This window comes from Hyalella azteca, unplaced genomic scaffold (assembly GCF_000764305.2).
Source record: "Hyalella azteca isolate HAZT.00-mixed unplaced genomic scaffold, Hazt_2.0.2 contig5430, whole genome shotgun sequence".
Taxonomy (NCBI): Eukaryota; Metazoa; Arthropoda; class Malacostraca; order Amphipoda; family Hyalellidae; genus Hyalella; species Hyalella azteca.
Genome location: NW_025935620.1, coordinates 264,954 through 286,009, shown reverse-complemented (window position 1 = coordinate 286,009; position 21,056 = coordinate 264,954). Strand labels below are relative to the sequence as shown.

Sequence of the window (21,056 nt, the reverse complement as noted above, 5' to 3'; positions counted from 1 at the left end):
TAGTAAATTATTAATAATACTCTAACGGCGAATCTAAAACTCCACAATGTGCTCGACAAAGTTTTTGAAGATTTATGTAAACTGGTGCTTGCATGACTGACCGGATCGACACTTCAGCGAACTCGCGTGCGAACTGGCCTGCGCACTCGAATGCAAAACCTAACTTCATTTTCAACTCAACCAGCCATAAATCCATAAATAATGAACGGACTTAATTCAAATTTGAAAATTAAGTAGATAATATCAATAATTTGTGGACGGAATTATTTCAGATTTTTACATCAATAACTTTTTTATTGATACGGAAAACCTAACTTCATTTTCAACTCAACCAGCCATAAATCCATCAATAATGAACGGATTTCATTCAAATTTCAAAATTAAGTAGATACTATCAATAATTTGTGGACGGATTTATTTCAGATTTTTACATCGATTACTTTTTTTAATGCCACAAAATAGTGAAACTTGACCTGACTAGGACCTAACCTGCGAGGTGAACGTGAAGTTATTAATACGGTTTTCCGTATTAATAAAATGATAAAATTGATGTAAAAATCTGAAATAATTCCATTAACAAATTATTGATAATATCTACATAATTTTCAAATTTGAATCAAATCCGTTCATTATTGACGGATTTATGGCTGGTTGAGTTGAAAATGAAGTTAGGTTTTCCGTATTAATAAAAAAGTTTTTGACGTAAAAATCTGAAATAATTCCGTCCACAAATTACTGATATTATCTACTTATTTTTCAAATTTGAATAAAATCCGTTCAACGAGCTAGTGATGCTGCAGTGAGCGCAGTTTGCGCCTTCATAATTAGGTTAAAGCGATGCAAACGTACGCGGTGGTCCCGGAAATGGTTTTAAAAAATACCACACTGAGCCTCTGAGGGTTGATAGACAGCATCCCGAGTTCCCGACCAGCACCAGAGAGCATTGACGACTTCATTTGGCACATTCTTTTCGATAAAGAGTTTATTTTCTTCGTTACAAAGTCTTTGTTAGCTGTATGATGAACTTCTTTGCACTTTGCGATCAATGCCGCATAGGCCAGTGCTCTCTTGTTCTTGTCACTGTAGCTTTTTGATCGAATTTACCATAAACATGGGAGACTACGATATAACTCCATAAACTCACCAAAATAAATCGTGAAACCAGTGTCGGATATCCTGGCATATGAAAAAACTAGAGCTAGCGAGGAATAATGTCACAGCTCTCATCATCAAAATAGACTGAGATAGAGTAAAAGTTTGACCAATTAGTCGGTTGCCCGTCCTCACGCTCAAACTTATCGTCAGTCTGGCATGAACACGCTTTGTCTTGTCGTCAAACCTGGCATGACATGCAAGACTGACGATAAGTTTGAGCGTGTGGACGGGGCTTTAGCCTTATACTTCTAATATAACTCTCATGTATTACCACCCCAGTATCAAGATAAGTTCTCTAGGCTGATGGTGTCTTACTTATCCTTCACACACTTGGTCAATGAATTCCTGTCCTCAAGTTCAGGTTCAAATATATAATTATATAATAAAATAGTATATAATGATGCCAGGTCAACCACTTGAAGAAAAAAAACGTGGTACTGTGAGTACTGATAAATGGTGGAATAAATTCTAGCAGCTTGAAGCGAATGTACATTCTGAGCGCCATCTAGTGGCATGGCTTTTTAATACGAGAAATTCATTAAAATCACGATTACATTTCTTAATATTTACAGGATATGCCGTAATATTGCATTGAGAACTATAAAACAAATATGAATGAAGTGGAAAGATTTCATCCGGTTACACTAAATTATTATTAATAATTTTTCGATTTTTCTCGCTAACCAGCAGATCAATATTTTTTTGCATTACCGAAACGCTCCACTAGATGTCACAGTAGTTCTGGTCACGCATACCTTGTTGCTAATTAAATTCACCGCGACCAATTCTAGATGTTAAATACACGGGAGACGTGTGATGGGGTTGCTGATGATCCAATCAGCAGTGTAGTGGCGTTCTATCTCGATAACTTCAGGTCGCTATTTAAAATCTGTAAGTGTTCGAGCTGCAGTTCACCAGAATGCTCAAGTGTTTACCAGACTGTTTAGCAAGCAGGTGTTTTGGATAGAAACTAGTCGAATACTAAATGAATTTGTGTTGTTCTGATGTACCTACCTTAGGCGAAACGAAATAAATTATGTCCTATAGTACGCTGCAATCGTCTTTCAGTGCTCAATTCACAGGGTGCATTCTAAATGATTTCCATCTCTTGCAAAAATAGTTTTGTGATTTAAATGAGCAGGTGTTGCGAGCACAGGCTATTACATGCGTACTAAGTTCCACAAATGTTTATAGGTATAACGTACACAGTACACTGAGTTTAGAACCTGAATATCGTTAGTTATGCAGTAACTAAATAACTACTGCAGGACCATGCATGGAATTTAAAGGCTGTTGTGCCCTGTTTGCAGTACTTATCATATGGTTTCTTTAATATGGTTTCTTCCAGCAAGCTTCTTGTCGTAGTTTTTTATATCCTCCCGTCTTTTCAATCATTAGGTCCTTGTATCATTTGTTGCAGGAAAGATAGGACTTTCGGTTGTTCGAATGAATATTTTGAGGAGCGGTACCTGAAGTCCTGTAGAAGTGAAGTGAATTGCCTAGTATATGCAAAGTTATTATCCATCCGGAATATTATAAATTATATGTACTGATATTCATTAGCTGCCATCCTAGTTTACATTTTAAACATTCAAGATAATCGGAGATTTGTAAAATCATGATTTACGATTAGATAACTGTCGCAGTTTTTTGAAGCAATAGCCATTGCTTCAAACAATTTTTCTGCCAGTGCTCTTGGTACTGGTAGCTCATTTGTCGCCTAATCTTCATGTTTGGCCAAGTCTAAGTCTAATTTGGCCTGGGCCATTTGACACTTCTAATTTGTTAAATACGAAAAAACAATTTTTCTTCCAGCTCATTTACATTTCTTATAATAAAGGAAGCATGTTTTCTAATAGTATCAATGATTTAACTGACTGCCATAGGACGAAACAAAAGAAAAGTGAATCTGAATGTTCGGAACTCAGCCTTCAATCACTCGGTTATCTAAAGAAAAACAGCACCACGTCTTCTACCGACTCGAGTGACTTGGAACAAGAAGACGATGGAAACTCAACCTCTAAAATCCGTTCTGGCTCGATAGTAGGCAGCATGGATGCAATATCCATGCAGTCCTACGTCGAAAAAAAACTCCAGTTGTTCTCTGATTCCGAAGGTAATGAGGAAGACCCCACAAATGGTGAAGATTCATCCTCGGGAGAGTCTGACTGCGCTAGCGATAATTCGCAAACTCGGGGATTTTACACGCCGTCAGACGAGGAGCCCGACGACCTGTTCTACCTTACCATCCCCGGGGAGCCTCGAACCGCTTTGATGACTCCCAAAAGATCGGCCAAGAACTCCACCAAAATGAGCGGTCCTGATCCCGAAGACAAAGTGTACCAAATGACGAGCAAGGAAATTTATGATCGCCATTCGTTTTGCATTCCTGGTAAAGGCAATATATTCCCTATTGAGTTGCCCATTGGCTCGGAAGCTAAGCCCAGACATGAACCAATGTTTGGACCTGAGCTAGCGCCGCTGAACGTTGCAGCAGCTAGGAAGGTTATCGCTGCCACACTCCGTCCCATTTTCGCCCTGCAAGAAGCAGAGGAAACGCGAACTCGGGCAAGTTTAGTCTACGTTGAAGAGAAGTTTTTCATATAGGAATATGTTGCGTATCCTTGGTTTAATCGAATTAGTTTCGTACCATTACATGTTATTCGTTTTTAAATTAATAGTTTCATGTAAAAATACGTTCTCTCCAAGTCCACAAATTCAGTCATGATGATTACTGCTCCAATTGCGGATAAATTTGATTTCTGTGAGAGATTCTGTAGTACCAGTTGCTAAGCAATTCTATGATTTTGACGATCACACAACCAAAAAAAGTCACTTGCGATGATACGTAAAATTTTTCATCTTCAGGGCACTAAGATTGCGAAGAAGGCGAGGAAAGCAGGCGTTGGAGCCATCGAATGGATGCTTGGCAAAGGCTACAGCAAAGACGCCGTTGGGCACGAGACTACCAGCGCCTCGGGAGACTCTGAACTTGAATGGCCTCCTGAAAGCGCACTCTCTTTCAAAGACAAACTCAGTGTGAGTGCGTCTCTCGAATTCGCGATTGGAAATATAAAATTTCGCATGTCAGGTTCTTGATAAAATTTTAAAGCAAGTTTCATTTTCTTTAAGAATTACTTGTAAGAATATTGGTCTCAAGTTTGGGAGTTCCTAGTTGAAAGCTGAAAATAGTGTAAAACAGATTTTTGGACGTTTTTAACAAATGCGTTCTTAGCGGAAACCAATTTGAGTTCATTCAGCCCGTGTTTTTCTTAATTTATGACTCCATAACACTGAACCTTGTTGTCTTTAGAGAGGATGAGTTTTGCAAATTTTTTCAACCAGAGCCTGTTGAAGTCGATCACGAACATGAATCACTGCAAGTCATCGTGGAAGAAGAACGCGTTCGAGTTGGAGTACACGAAACAGGGCTCCGTTCATCGCCACGTCATGACAGAGAAAGAAGATTTCTGGGAGATGTGGGTTAGGAGACACACTGAGTCCGCCCTGGTACTGAATGAGATTCTTCAAAATTCGCCGCTTCTTACACTCGTGTTGCAGCTCGCTATAGGCGACGGCAGAGTTGGCTTCATCGCACACGAAGTGAGCTAGTATAAACGGATGAAATTTATTGCATTCTATATTTATTTATTTTATTTTTATTAGGGGTACGTAATCATTCCGTTCACATGGCTAACAGATTGTTCCAGGAATCGAATTTATACTCACTTATAGACAATAAACCAAGCATCAATCGACATTTTAAAGTTACTCGTCCAAAGGTTTGTATTATAATCTCTTAGAAATTAACGCTAATATATTGCATTTACTATTAGGCTAATAGATTTTTTCTTTTCTGCGTGAGGTGATTACATCGTTTAATTTTTAGTTTCTACGAAATTTTTGGCGTTTTATTATGATGGCGGTTTTTAAAGAACTTTGGGTTCATTTTATATACATTATTATGATCTGATAGAAATGTATGAGATACCTGGAAGTATTTAGTTTGTTGATTTAAATTTTTAACAATTTTTTGCTGCACCACTGGAGAATTTTTGCCGCCTTCACTGCCCAATTTCGCCTCTGTAAATGAGTTGAATAAGCATTAATTGGACCGTGCTATTTTCGTGCTGTTAATTACCAATTTTCTATTTCGTTCAATTATTTACCAATTTTCTATTTCATTCAATTATTTACCAATTTTCTATTTCATTCAATTATTTACAAATTTTTCATTTCATTAAATTATTTACCAATTTTTCATTTCGTTCAATTATTTACCAATTTTCTATTTCGTTCAATTATCTACCAATTTTCCCTCCCAGAAAACGGTTGTGACTGGATCGCTTATCGAGTTGTTGCTTCAACTTCGTCACCATCATTGTTTCTACGTGACTCACCTTCGCTTGGATAATTACAAATTCGAAAGACCGAAATCATTTTACTCATTCTTGCGCATGTGCAGTACTCCTGACCTGAAGCTGCTTCACTGCCAGCCTAGACGTAAATTAGAGTTCATGGCCATAGCAGAGTTCGCACGTACTGCTAGAAATCTGACACTAGTCGGTAAAAATGGTAGCATAAAGTCAAAAAAGATTAAAAAGTATCTGATGAAAGCTGCCAACGAGGATTCTGATGAAGTTGGTCAAGACTGTATGGTTACAGAATTGAAGAGCAGCCTGCCGTTTGTCAGGACACTTCAAATAAATGACGTGAACGGCAAGAAAGTTGACCAGCTTTTGCTTGAATGGGCCTCGAAGTGTCCAGGAATCAGACACACATTTTCTGGAGGCCGACCAGTCCGCATGATGAAAACTTCGAAACAAAATCCACGATTTAACATCAGAGAGCTCTGGCTCGAAGGTGCAGATTTTGAAAATTTTCGCATGAATAGCGAGTATAAGAGGTACAGTAACCTGAAACATCTGCACTTTGCCGACTCTTTCCTTTGTAATCAGAGAGCCTTTAAGATGTTCAAGGCACTTCTACTAAAACTTAAGGATCAAATCACTGGCCTTACGTGGGTTCAACAAGGCGGCGTTCCCATTCAAGATCTTGCTGACGTTCTGGGAAAATATCTTGGGCCCAGCGAAAAGTTTACCAACTTGTGTCTCCAAATGACGACAGAAATTTGCATTACAGGTGTAATTTACGTCATCACTTTATTCCATGAAACGCTGACTAAACTCACCATTATCGGGCCTTCAAACATCAAATTTGAGTTCTCTGAAGAGAACATAGAAAGATTTGCAAAAATCTTCACTTTCTTAGAGGAACTAACAGTCCGAATCACCGACACCGGACGAGCTCAGAACCTCAACTATTTCATCCATTCTCTTCTGATGAGAAGCCCCAGGTTGAAGAAGCTGGAACTTCATCTGAGCGACCACGACATGTCTGAAGTTATTTTCTACTTGCCGTGTTATTTCTTGGACCGGGTCGAGACTGTTATAATCAAAAGTTATCACTCTAAGGACTACGATCAAACTGTAGAATGGATCACAACAATCGTGAGGAGTATTCCGCGTCTGAAAAATTTGGTCGTTCTGGACAACGACGCCAAGCTCTTGAGAATTTTGAAGAGTTTGCCGATGATGGTTCACAACGTTCTGGTGAGCGCTCCGAGATACGATCTAGAGTTGTGAGTTCGCTCTCGAAGTCTGCTTTTTCTTGAATTTTCAGTTAAAATAAATAACACATAGATACTGTTCATTTTACAGCAATACAAACCGTAATACTCTTTAACGGAACATGATACGCTCGTTACTTATGGTATACTGCCTATTTGCCTACTAGTCGAAAGGATCGCGCGTGATACCGGTACCTCGTTAGAATTATATTGTTGAACATGATTAAAATCGCCTAACGGCTGTTATTCATAAGAAGGCTTTTTTCACGCGTTCCCTCTCCTTACGCAAACAATTACGTTTTAAAGTAAATTTCAAATGTTTTTTAATATGAGTTAATGTGAAAAATTTTCACTCCCATACGGATATTTTCTTGTTCATTACATTTCTGCGTTCTTTCTTCAATTGTTTCCAGTGATGGTTTTGATAAGTTTAAATAAATAAAGTATTTTAGAAAGGAGTTTTTATCATTGTTATTCGTATTAAATATTTTAACAAATGTTAGCGTTCGATAAACGGGTATCAGTTGCACCCAAATATTTTCACATGTCTTTACTGGTACTTGAAGTTGATAATGAATTGCTACCAAGGCGAGGTCACAATTTTTAATGTTCTTTAAGAGTCAGCATGTCACTCGACATAAAAATAATTTCAACGCCTGGAACGTACTATGAAAAACAAGCGTCATGATTTGAAAACGTTCTTTAAACTATTAAAACTTTGTATCATTTACAAATTTTGCAGGCACTAAACCACGAAGTAGAAAACGTGCACTAAACTCCCATTAGGAAAATTATTATATGGCATTTTCGCTCGTTATCGTACAACCTCGCTAATAACAAATCGATTATAATTAGTAATCTTTATGAAAGTTTCTCGACATTAGAAAGAAGAATCAACTTGAGAACACTTTAATATTCAATGAAACCATTTGGTAATTTGATGACCGAAAATATATTCACTCATGAAACCCGGTAAAAATGTACCGAACCCGAAGTATTTGAGCGAATGCCAAGGCTCTGAATTCTGCGTATGATTAAACTTTCATTGAAATATATATGAAACTTCAATTATCCATATTTCTATCAATGTAAAATTTGACAGACTGTGAGAGAACTCAAGAGAAGAAATTCTATTGGAGTGTCACATGGCGACATCTGGCAGCTATCGGGAGCCACCAGCAGTAAAAACAGTTCACCGCTGCCACACGTGGAGTAGCTTCCATGGAGGGAGTGTGGTGCGTGTTGTTCAAGGAAAATTTACACTTGTTACCTATTCACTGACTAGTTAAGTGATTTTTTTCTATCACTTGAAGTGTTATTTCCTGACAAGTACTTCAAGAACATATTTATGTGGAATTTTTACGTACATTTTGGTTAAAAATTCAAAGAAACCCAGTGAGTAAGCGGTTTCTTTTGATTGTTGGTACCTGCGAGCGAGATGAGGCGGATGGTTCCACTTCACAAGGCCTACCTGTGTATGTAGGGGCTGCTTCCATACGCTGTTCAACTCTCCCTGCAGCTCGTGCTCAGAAAATATTTATAGAATTATGCAATACCCCGTCAAGATTGGTGATGCCTGTTTTCGAGAACTAAGTTCGTTATTATTTGTAGTAGTTTTTCGAATTACGGGAGAACTAAGAGACAAGTCTGTTGTTGAGTGTTGCTAGGAATATTTATCGCGAACGTGCAATGAAATCTTAATATATTATGACATTTTCAGTGGTTTAGGCGACATGTAATGTATTCTACGTTTTTACATTTGGGGCTTAGTCGTTGATTTAAATGTAAAGTGAATATGAATTTATTCAATCTTCGTTCTTTACTACTGTTATTTCATTTCCGCTCATCCTTCAAAATTAATCATTTCTCTACCGACAAACTTGTCCTGGTTACGTAATCGTAGAGAAATCCCTGCTCTACTGCCTAATGTTCATTTAGGCTCTAGGACTGAAACATGCCTTTGTCTTAAAGGTATGGACTATGGGGGTTAATCAGGTTATTAATCCGGTATTTGTGTCTGCTCGCGTGTTGTTTGGTGCAAGATATTTAAAAATGAAACTTCTGTGTAATTTGGTGATTAGTTCGTTTATTTGTATATTCAATTATATTTAATTCATTCTAATTTGATAAATTCCAATCTCCACAGATGAATCTGTGTTTGTTAAAACGTAATTTTAAGAACTGTGTCATAGACTAAACTTAACTAGTACCGTCTTACCAACTTGAAAAGTTTCTGATAAATTTGCAAATATGTGATTGTTAAAAAATAATACAAGTTCGATCCCCGGTCCCGAAAGAATAGCTTTGTTGAAATTCTAGTGGCAGTTGGAACAGAACTACAGTAAAGTGCTAACGTAATTTTGCTATACCACCTGAAAATTGAGTGCAAGATGATTGTATTGAACACGTTGAAGTAGCTTAGCCATGTCCACGTACAAGCCTGATTGTCGCAAGTTCCAAGCGAACATCTTTAATAAGAGCAAATGTACGAACTGCTTTCGTCAACGTGAGGAACACTCCACGGATGCTCTGGACTCCAACAGAGTAAGTGCATACAAATAAAACGTGTTTGAAACGCCACCGCTTCAGTATCCGTATATATCTGTGTCAATATAAGAACTTCATAAATCGTTTTATTAGTATGTTTTAGAAGTAAGATTGATTAGGCCTGCTTACCAATTTCCGGCAAATAACTTTGACTTGTAATTCACTACGTAAACTGCTTTTCCTATTAAATTCTACCAGATTCTTGTGATTTGGGTATTAAACATTTAACTGTTTTGTGGCATTACAGCCGATATAGAATTTCCCCATGTATCGACGGTAAGAAATAAACATTGAGCCTTATCGGTTAGATTCACCTGACAGTAAAGCACTTGACGATAATGCTTATCATTAATGAATGGTTTATCACCGTACAAAGATTAGGCATCCAATCGCTACCGATGTGCCCGCCGCCTGTATACTGAAAGGGGACTGGTGACTAATTTAATTTGAATTGGATATCACTGGGAACCTCCGTGATGACGTGAACCTCCATTTGGCGAAATTCTTTTTTAACTCTTGAACTTATTTTCGGTGAAATTTATGGGTGCACTGGCTTTCTTCATTCACTTCTGATTTCAATCACCTTATTGTGCAAGGTATTTGCACAATACTAGTAAATTTAACCAAATCTTGAGAGCTCTCCAGGATTGGCATATCAGTTGCGATATCTCGCTTAGATTGATTTCAGTCGGGTATTGTTTATGTAAGTCGACGCTTCGTTTAATGATAGCCATACTTAAGCGTCGACTACCGATATCCATAATTAGTAATTAATTCATCTTAAGAGTCTGCTTTTTGTCTCAGATTTTTGAAGGAACACGAGTCCCTATTTAGCTAAGATTTTTTCACCTATCTCTAACAAGGCTTAGCTTTATGGATGACGGCATATTCTAAATAAGATGGTACATCAGTTGCAAATTCCGCTTTTATTCATATAAAACAAGAAACTATGTAAAACTGAATTATGCCTGACATATTTTTGACACTTTTTAAATGGAACTGATGTTTTTCTTAGTTCCAAGATTCAGAGACGGTTATGCTTCTACTTTTAAGTCACCAAGTAGTCCCTTTCCTTTCCTATTTATTTTCTTCCATTCTTAGGTTTCTTTAATAAGTGTAACGCTTTCTATTACTCAACTTCTGTTGGAAACTCACTGTTGATAATTCTTTCCTTTTGGTTCCTGGTCCACTATTCTCTGTTCATGCCGTTCCACAATAGGACCAAAACATCGCCCCGAAACGCGTCCACTACCTGTTCGATGGACCTCTAATGTGGTCACCCAAAACTAAGGGTTGCCCGAGTCGCATCCAGCGAATCGTAGAAGGCCCTCCAGCCTTGGGCGATTTATCGGACGGGTGTCCTTCCTTCTCAGCTGTTATCTTGGCGGTCGGTGAGGTTTCATATATAAAAAGCATGAAACCCGGGTTAATTGTGTGAACTGAATGAGTTCAGCGTTCGTTTTTGCATCTTCCATTTGTGGTTGATATTTTCTAGTGCCACACTGGACTTGATTAATTGATCCATTCGCTGACCAGTATTTTTGTAGCTGATAACTTAACTGCAGCCAATATTTTGCCTCGTATCACTGGCAATAGTCTTGGCTATACATTTTTGCAGTACGAGCGACTAAAAATTTAATTTAACTGTATTTTTCCACTGCTTGTGTGACTAAAAACGTTCTTAGCTACAGATTTTTTAGTTGGTGAGACCGAATTGATTTGTAGTTGCAGTTTCTTATGGCAGAGATAACTTTTTCCATTCGTGATTGAAAGTTTTCATAACTGAAGTTACTCCCTTCCCTTTATATAAATATGGAGATTTTCGGTTGTTATGAGTTCTCACATTGCAGTTCAAATCTTTTATGATCTATTCAACAGAGTAGCATCTCGTTATATTAGGGTCCAATTAATTGATCATAAGTTTGCTCTCTAACAGTCGATGTTAACTCTGGTCCATGTTTTTTGGGCATGCTTATCCATTCTTTTACTTTACGCCTATTATTCCTGTCCTAACCTCCGTTTTCATCATTTACAATTATTCCTGAACCTCTTAATCTAAACCTCTTAATTCGAACCTTTTAGTTTTATTCTTAGTTTCCACTTAGTTTCCTGACGAAATTCTTTTAAGAACGCCAGCACTTTTTTCTTGCCCATAAATTTTATTTTTCAGAGACTAAGTTCATCTGTGAAATCTTAAGTTCTAATATCCACGAAGACCCTCCTGATTAATGCCTGGAATTATTACTGCCAGGTAATGAGGCTTATTTACCCCGCACAGGAATCAGTATCAGATTACAATCAACCAGATGTCGCTCTGTCGACGATGATAGGTTGCCTGTAATATGCTCAGGACATTGATCCAGAAAGTTGACTACTATTTAAACTCGTCGGTCTAGAAGATAATTGTAGTCGTATTCCCGGTTTATTTGATCAGTTTTTATCCTTTCGTTTTCACTTTTGTTTATTCAATCGTTGAGTATTCATCTTAAATCTCCAGGCATCGATGTTATGCGTCGTCCTGAACTTAACATTTCGATATTGTGCATCATCGTTGCCTTAACATGTAGTTTTTACCATTCAAGTTTTTACAGTTGTTTATATTTGTATGGGTGTCGTACCTGGGTAGAAAAGAGGTACTCTAAGGGGAGGGGTAGGGAGAAGGAGGTTCCAGTGAAGGGTCAAGGTTGGTAGAGCTCGTCGACTCCTACACTTGCCTTGACGCGAAGTCCGCGTCAATCTGGATTCATGAATTTGCATTGCCTGATGATATTGATAATAATGTCACTGGTTTGCTTGAATCGCAAATTCACTAAAAACTTGAAAGCAAAGAAAACTCCACAAAAATCATAGTATCTTTAAAGAAAACGTTTCGGAGTCCAGCTCCATCGTCAGTTCGGAAATTATAACCAGAGGAATGTTTCTCCTGATGATATTGAAACGAAGGAGGGGAAATTCATTACATGTCGGCGTGGAAAAACTGATAATTTTCGTCATTTTGTAGCTCGTAAACGTACTTCTTAACTTGCTACTAGAGTTAAAAACTGTTTATTATTTATTTGCTGTGCCAAATACTACACGATATTTTATGATGAACGAACGTATAGCGCGCAATGTAGATAAAAAACTACAGGGATAGTGTGGGAATATTTACACTTGGACGGCCGAGTGTTGAAGCGATCACGTTTGTATGGATGTGGGATTGTAGGTGCGTGCTAAGGGAATGAGTGCATCGCGTCTTGAAGGCCTCTAATCGTGGGACTTTGGTTCTAGTGGATCGTGAGGTCAGAGATCGGATATACGAGCGTGGATCGTGAGGTCAGAGATCGGATATACGAGCGCACGCGCCTAGTTACCGTTGCTCGGTCACTGCAGCGCTTACGAATTTCCTGCTTGATGCCCTTCTGTTATTTTCCATTAGTAGGTTTGAAGAACTAAAGTTCGTACTTGAATCCTCCATGGTTTTCAACCATTATAATGCGCACCAGTACCATCATATAATATGATGTACCCTATTACATTTATTTACTATTTAGCTGAAGTTTTGCATAATTTGCCAACTCAGAATTTTTAACCAATCAAGAAGCATTTGAATGATGTTCCCTCGCTTTTTTTTTTGTCACGGAAACCGCGAAATGTAAAAGAAGTTGTAGAACTAATGTCGCCGAAAAATAACAAAGATTCTCTCAACGATCAGTTACTACGTTGAGAAAAAGACTTACGTTCTCAGCGTGATAAACTATCTAAATGCACACTGCTTGGAAGAGCTATGTTAAGAAAACGTCCAAGTTTGTGCTGCTTCATTTGAAGGCATGAAGCGTATTCGCTATTTGCATAACAAAAATTCCATCCAAGTCTTGCCTAAGATTCTCAAGGCGACCATGCATGGGTGATAAATTACAATAAATATTTACACTGGACTGACCATGCATGTACTTCCTAAGGCAGCGTTATTTAGATCCGAGTTGTAGCGTGCACTCTGTATCTAAATACATTCTCATCGGCTGGTCATTTCAATCACAGCGGGCAGCCGTAATTATATCCTACCTTATAAAAGCAGCATAGCCACGCTTGAAGATCGCCGTTCAGCTGATGTTATTTGCCTTCTCCTATTTGTGCTCAGCCTCCCTTCATTTACCCAAGGGGCTCCCGAATTCATGACAGGTTCTGTGCCTCATTTTAGCCTCTGTTTTTGCCCAACTGAAGACCGCTCGTTTGGTCGTTCATGAGCGGTGCGCTTGGTGACTTCTTTCCTATGTGGGACCCTGAGGCATATTTAGTATTGGGAGGAAGCGAATGGAGTGTAATGATTTGACATGCGAAAGAGAAAGATTTGTAAGTTTCATCCTCCCAGAAGTGGAGGGATAAACAAATATTTGAATTAGATGCTCTGATGAGGACATTTTTTGCAATGTTTCCCAAGAAAACTCTTATTACTTTACTATAACGGTAAGTACCTGCATGTGGGAAGCTTGGCAAATATTGGTTGATTAATTAATTTGTTTCATTTTCACTAATTCTCTGCTGTGACCAGTCGAAGGCCGGTTTCTTTCGTGGGAGAACGCGGTCTGTAACTTGATGCACGTGAAAATGTGTGCCTCTAGGTAGTATTAATTATCTATTATTACAATAGGTACTGCATATTACAACATGCACTGGCTCCTAGATGACGACCTGCTTTTGATGTTAAGGTAAAAGCAAGTGTTTCTTACTCCTTGGATGGGCATTTGCTTGCAATACGTATAGCATCTCCGTTGACGTTCTACTGTCTTCAAGAATACGAGCTTGCGCAGTGCACACGCTCGTAGCTAAGTTTGTGTGTGTGCTTGTGTAGTCTTTGTATACGTATACATGTGTATGTATATGGGAAGGGATATGTATGTGTGTGTGTGCCATAGGGTGGCCATTACTGTACACACAATGCACTCACTGCACTGCTTGCTGCCCTGCAAGGTCAAGGGTGATCTCTTGAGAACCAGAGGAATGTCTCTCGTGCTCCTCTGATTTGTGTTTATTGCAAGTCTCGCAAGCTCATCTTACTTGTAGCTATGAGTCACACAAGTGTGAATCACGCTATATTTGTCTTAATGATGCTTTATTTAATCGCTGTCATTTTCTTATAGCTAATATTTGGAGGGTGTAAACTCATTAAATAGTTTCATGTTTTCATGAAATTTAACCACACAAAATCGTTTGAACGATCACAGTCGTTCAATTTCTGTTCATGTTTTATAATTAGCCCCTGTTCAAATGAATTGATTTTGGATGAACTAATTTGCAAGCTAGATAATTTTTTCTCCTGGCCATAGAGTTTAGATTACTTGCAATGGGCTCGTTGAATTTGAGAACCCAAGATTCAATTCATAATATACGTTAATATACATAAAGTAAATAAATTGAAGTAATACATTAAATAAATTAATATAATTGATATAATAAATAAATATAATAAGAGATTCAATTCATAATATAATGTCCTAGATCTAAAAACTGTTTGGAAATATATCAATATTTTCCCGAGGTATGCAGAATCGTGCTCCATCTCGACACGTTGTCACGCTCTTGGACTCTAAGATCCTACGCCTGACCTTCCGGGCATTTTGTGGTCGTCTGATACTCATACCTGTTGCTTATACTTTCAAAAAAAGTTAAGAGATCGTAAGTTCATCAGCCAATCATTGGCGGCCTTTCGAGCAAAATCCACCAATCATTGATAAGAAAATAGAGCGTAAGCACTTACGTTCACCTAGCGAGTTTTGAAAGTATGGCCCCAGGCTGTACTGCTTCAGATTTGTCTGTCGTCTGTCGTTTCTAGCACCTGCGTGGAACCCTGACCGTGAAATGTTTACAACGCACACCTGTGCTAAAGCCGAGATTAGGGACTTGGTAAAAGAGGAGAAGGTTAATTCGAACCTCAAGGTCTGAGCGCATGTGTATGAAATTCTTTTGAAAAAATGTTTTGTGGTTTTTGTATTGCTTTTTTCTGTGCCTTCCGACCGAAATTGTGAAATAAAATTGAAACATGAAAATTCTCTTATCACATTTCAGTGATATTCGATCCCATCGAACTACAATTTACGCTCTCACATGCTCCTACATTTTGTATATGTCCTACAAACAAACATGTAGCGTGCAAACCTATTTTCAGTTAGTTTTAGTAGCTTCTGATCTTCACAGCAAAAACTCGTGTTAATTTGATTGATGTTAAAACAACTTCCATTTCGTTCGCTCCCGATCGCATTCTATCGAAGTCATGAACACTTTCATCTCCAAAGTGTTTAAGTTTTTTTTAACAACTCACGCAGTCCCGAACCTGTCAGTTTGGCTGGTCGCGTCAGAAGGACAGGACTCGACTGCATGACAGCTAGTGGCTGGCGGCTGCTGCTTGACAGTCACTGCGTCGTGGCGGTGGCAGCAGCGTATCAATGGCAGCAGCTAGGCTGTGGCAGCAGCCTGATCGTGACTGCGAATGCTGTGGAGCCATGGTCTTATTTGGTGCTTGACTCTAGAGGCCCCAGCTTCGGTGACTCCCTCCACACCTCATTAATATCGACAACATGGCAGACCTGGGGCCATACTTTCAAAACTCGCTAAGTGAACGGTATATATAAGTACTTACGCTCTATTTTCTTTTACATGATTGGTGGATTTTGCTTGAAAGGCCGTCAATGATTGGCTGATGAACTTACGATCTCTTAACTTTTTTTGAAAGTATAGGCCCTGTTGACGATAGCGCGCGAATTTGTTTGTCGCGCGTAGCAGCGGAGAACATTGCTAAGCGGTCTCATGCAAAACTTCAACGGCACGGAAAACTTTGCTCGGCTTTTGGTAACATTGCTTGAACTTTAGACAATAAATTGCAATGCATATTGGCCTCCGACGTGTATTATTTCTCTGGCATCAAGATTGCATATCTAATTGAGCGCCTCTAAATAAAACCTCGTTTATCTGGGAGTTTTTGTTATTCGTGAAAGGTTAAGGGGGACGAAATTAGAAGACCATTCTTTTGAATAACCGAGAAACGATCAAGTTACCGTTGCTGATCTCGTTAACCAACTAGTAGTAATAAATGTTGAGTTTAAACTTGGAATGGATGTCATTTTTAGGCATAACCAGATAACGTTAAATTTTACACTGACGATTTCTAATGAGAACTGTTAAAATAGTAGCTGCTTTTGGAGTATTTATTGAGAGGAAAAATTCCTGTGTGCTTATATGTTCTGGTGTTGGAAAAAATATATATTTGACTAAATGAAAACCGACCTATTGCTTGTTTCTGGCATCATTTATGACATTCATCGATTAATTGAGTATAAAACGTCGATTCTTGCTAAAATTTATTCCATTCAATTCTGAAGATAAATAATAATCATCAGTATAATAATTGTTCCTGTTGGAGTATCAAAATAAATCCAGTATTGAAATCTGTTGAACGGTCATGCCTCTGAAATGAAAGCCTATCGTTCATTCACGATGAAATGTTGTACGAAGTCAAGTGTCCGTACGTTTCACGTCACGTGCGTCCGACGTCACCTAATTCCTACATCAGAGGCCGTAGTGTATATACGCAGCGGCCTTATATTATAGTGCAAGTAGTTTCTGAAGTAGCAGCCGATTTCTCGTCTGTAATTGGTGTATTTTTTCTCGAAAAGCCGTCAGTGATTCGCTGCATGACCGAGTTATAAACTCTTACATGTTTTTAATATAAGTACGGCTCCTCAGCCAGAAGTGGCGGGAGCCCAATGGTTTGAAAGGGGCTGTGAGCGACCATAAGGTTTTTTTTTCTCACTTGTGAAGGTCATGAAGCCGCACAATCCTGCGGCTAACAATAATGCACTTCGAGCTGTATGATTGCGTCCTAGCACCTCATTTTAATCTTTATTTCTCCAGCAATCGTTTCACTTAACTCTCGAACGCGCCAAGCTCCTGTCTCTGGCGTCGAGTTTCATGCACATATTTTATACCTGATGTGATTTTTTTACTCACTGGTCAGTGTTTTATAAAGTTATTTCCTGGTGCCCATTCATCAGAATATCAATTTATTCACTTCCTGCCTAAATTATTTAATAAGGCAGTCTGTTATTCGGCATAGTCTTAAGGGAACGGTGATAGCAGCCTTTCATCAGCTGACGAGGCCGATGGATATGGGCCCGCGATAGGATATATCGCGGCTATCATCCTGGATATCGATTTGAATTGTATACGTGATCATTATATAAAAGAATATTAGTCTAATAATACTTCTTTTCGAGGAAAATTACGTATAATTAGCTTTAATAATTTTCTAACTACGTGTTAGTTAATTTTGCTCGTATTGAGTTAATGCATTAATGGTTAAGTTAGCGATCAATTGGCGATTTACCACCCAAAATTTATCATTATTCCTTTAGGTTACAATGCTATTCATACCTGAATCGTGGGTCAATTTTCTATTGAAGGCATATTGATAGATTAAATATCGTCAAGCTGCAAGAAGTGCAGAAGAAAGGCGCAAGGAAGTGCAGGAGATCGAACGTCGGTCGCCTCAAAGAGCTCACTGTGCAGGATGACGATGTTGATAATGTTGTTCTTGCTGATTCTTGCTGCTGTTGGTGCCAATGCCCTCACTGTTGTTGAGTAATTACGATGGTTATTTTGTATCGTTTAATGACCTTACTTCTTTGCTAGTTTGGTCGCTGTTTATTTTAAATAATGTTGTCAGTGTGGAAGCTTTTCGTTGATGTTAGCGTCTATAAAACCTCCAGCTATCACTAATACAGTTGATTACATGAGCATTGTACTGTTGCGTTTGCTATGCTCAATTGGTAACTAAGCTAATACATAGGCTTAAAGGAAGCTTTAACCTTCTTTTGTCGATTTTCCATCGAGCATTAATGATCAATGATCGTGTATCCTATGCCGGCGTAGCAGTGCTGCCGGCGTCATTGGGCCAATTTTTAAGCAATGCTGGTGCTTGTGCAACAGCGTCTGCTGATGAGGCTTCATTCTTAAAATATTGCCTATTGCCACTGTTAATGGACCTCTCGCTCTCTAGTATCAGCTGAATATCTCCTGGTGTAGTATTATTACGGATGAAGCATTAGCCGCATGTTATAATTATTTAGTATGAAGCAGGAACAGGCACCGGGATCGCCCTATACACGAGCGAGTGCTTCATCCTGCTGCTATTCTTAGCTCTGCGTCGCCAGGTTATTAGTCATTTCTAAGGACTCTGTAGACCTCTAGCTTGAAGGGATCAAATTGCAGCTTAATAATTCTTTATTTTACTCTCAAATCTTGATGAATCTTTTCAAGATAGAATCCGGGACTATTTGTTGCATGAATGCCTTAGGCATTGCATTACGAAATGTGATGTAAAAGATTGAGTTAAAAATTACATGGTAATGACCACATAAGATTTCTAACTTATTTATGAAAAAAATTACAGCTTAATAATTCTTTCCATTCGTATCAAATATCCATGAATCCTTTCAAAACACAATAACATGACTAGATTCAAATTGCAAGAAGGCATAATGAAAGTTGGGCATTGCATTACAAAATGTGATCTAAAAGAGTTAAGAATTACATGGAAATGACCACATAAGATTTCTAAGTTATTTATGAAAAAACAACGAGACCAATTCACATGTGAGTCGCGTATTCAATCGTCGTTTTGTTTCCTGCAGGAAAAAATATATATTGACTATATAAGGTGAAACACCGCATATTAACATTGCTTACCGCGTAATTCCACTGTCAACTCGGCCTCGGTTGACTGAGGAATTGACGGTGAACGAGATGATGGTTTTCAACCATCATCCTACGTTGGTATGATCACGTTAGCTTAGCCGTGAAATTTAATCGTATCCTAAACATTTATTCGTATTTTATCGTTAAAGAGATGACAATCAACCTACAATAATCGAAAATTGACATTGTTCTGAAGTGAATTCAGGTCGTCGATATTTCACTTTACGACGTATTTTTCACTTTACGACGTAGATTTGATGTTGAACTCTGGTTGATCAACATCGAAACCTTAACCATCGATTCAGAAATAGCCGACGTTGTTTCGATGTCAGACGCCTTTTTGTTGGAGAAGAAGCTTGCGTGTCACGATATACCCGTAGCTGAAGTGGTCAGATTGATCAGAAATCGCAAATTATTGAGGAAAATGCTTGTAATTTTTCACGAAGCGTGCGTCTGTCTTTCCTCTTGTTCACTGCAGAAAATACTGCATTTGCTGCAGGAATTTGAGCCATTTTTTCATGCTAATGTTTTTGTTCAATTATAAGCTTGCATTTCATATATATTATATCATGTTTTAATTGACTCTCAGAGGTTCAGTTTGATATTCAATTGCGGGTTAGAGATGTTATCCCAGATTATGTTAAGCGTTTAACGGTTGGAATACCTATAATGTATTACGGCGTGCTAATGTAGACCGGTTATAGTTCTGCATTTTTTCCATTATAATTTTTCATTTGACGTGATGCATGAAGTTTAAACTATGAGCTGCTCGTAACTGTGTGTAGAACTTAGTTATTGTTTAAATGTGTGTAGAATTTTTTTACTATTTTGTCACACGCTAAATTTATCTTTATTGATAATTCCACATGTTACAATAAGCAAACGGTATTAAATACCTGCCGTATAAAATTGCAGGACACCCGGCTACCTCCAACTGCCGTAACTGTGGCAGTAACGTAACGGTAACTGTGGCAGTAACGTAACGGTTAGGTGCGTTACTAAGCCCGTGACAGTGTGACGCCTCACCGTAACCATTAGTTCAGCTTTATTTGTAATGACAGTTTACAATATTATAATTTTATATTATAACAGCATCCCACTCGGACTTCATACCGTGAAATTTGTCCATGCTACACGCAATCCACACGACATGTGCACGTTATGACTCGTGGTAATAACGCTTCTCAAATACTCAAAACAACGCTTCCTGTTTTAATTCTTAAAGCTTAAATTATTGTTCTCCAGGCTCATTGTTGAAATTTTACTTAATATTTAACACAAGAAATTGGTGACCGTCAGCTGAAGTTTTTTGTGAGCGTCAAGCGTCAAAAGTAAGGCGTCGCGACCTTTGATTCATAAGAGACAATGGAAAAAGAGCTTCCTGCCAGCTTTAGGACGTTTATATTGCGAACAATATTTATATATTAAACAATATTTATTTATTAAACAATATTTATATATTAAACAATATTTATATTGCGAACAATATTTATATGTTGTTCAAAGTATAAACATATATTGAATTTATATATGAGGATTCCGTTTTACTGGAATGCTGACGAAGCTAATTTTTCATTGTTTCCGCGTATTTTATTTGCATACTTCTTTTTACTGTTATTTCGTTATCCTTATGTTGAAAACTAGAGAGAAAAAATCATCTTTGATAGGCTAGGAATTTTAATTTGTGCGTTTAATGGATATTCTTTCCCTTGAATTTGAATTTTGAAGTTTGTGTGAAGTTGAATATACAATACAATAATTATATTTATCGCGTTGATAATTATATATCCGACGAAACGAGATAAACGGCGTCGAAATAATTACCTATATCGCGTTAATCTCGTTTCGTTCTTTTTCAACGGACGAAACGAGATAAACGGCGCCGTTTTTTCACTGACTGCGACTCGTGCTGTTGTCTCTGTATTGTGAAGTATTAAATTCTTTGTCACTGAAACTGCTTCTAATGACAATAAATTGGCACTTGCACTTTACGAAA

General features: G+C 38.1%; 2 protein-coding genes across 2 annotated transcripts in view; both read left to right on the top strand.

Annotated features, from left to right (window-relative positions):
• Positions 1 to 2,986: 2,986 nt before the first annotated feature.
• On the top strand, positions 2,987 to 4,767 carry LOC125177888. The gene is made up of 3 exons (XM_047880468.1): positions 2,987 to 3,723; positions 4,024 to 4,194; positions 4,501 to 4,767. The coding sequence occupies exons 1-3, from the start codon at positions 3,001 to 3,003 to the stop codon at positions 4,765 to 4,767; spliced, it is 1,161 nt and encodes a 386-aa protein (XP_047736424.1). The 5' UTR covers positions 2,987 to 3,000.
• Positions 4,768 to 8,932: 4,165 nt separating this feature from the next.
• The window catches only part of LOC125177887, a 50,843-nt gene continuing 38,719 nt past the window's right edge, over positions 8,933 to 21,056 (top strand). The window contains exons 1-2 of the mRNA XM_047880467.1: positions 8,933 to 9,328; positions 10,551 to 10,718. Of these exons, the coding sequence (XP_047736423.1) occupies positions 9,209 to 9,328; positions 10,551 to 10,718 (288 nt within the window). The 5' untranslated portion in view covers positions 8,933 to 9,208. The remainder of the gene's footprint in view (positions 9,329 to 10,550; positions 10,719 to 21,056) is intronic.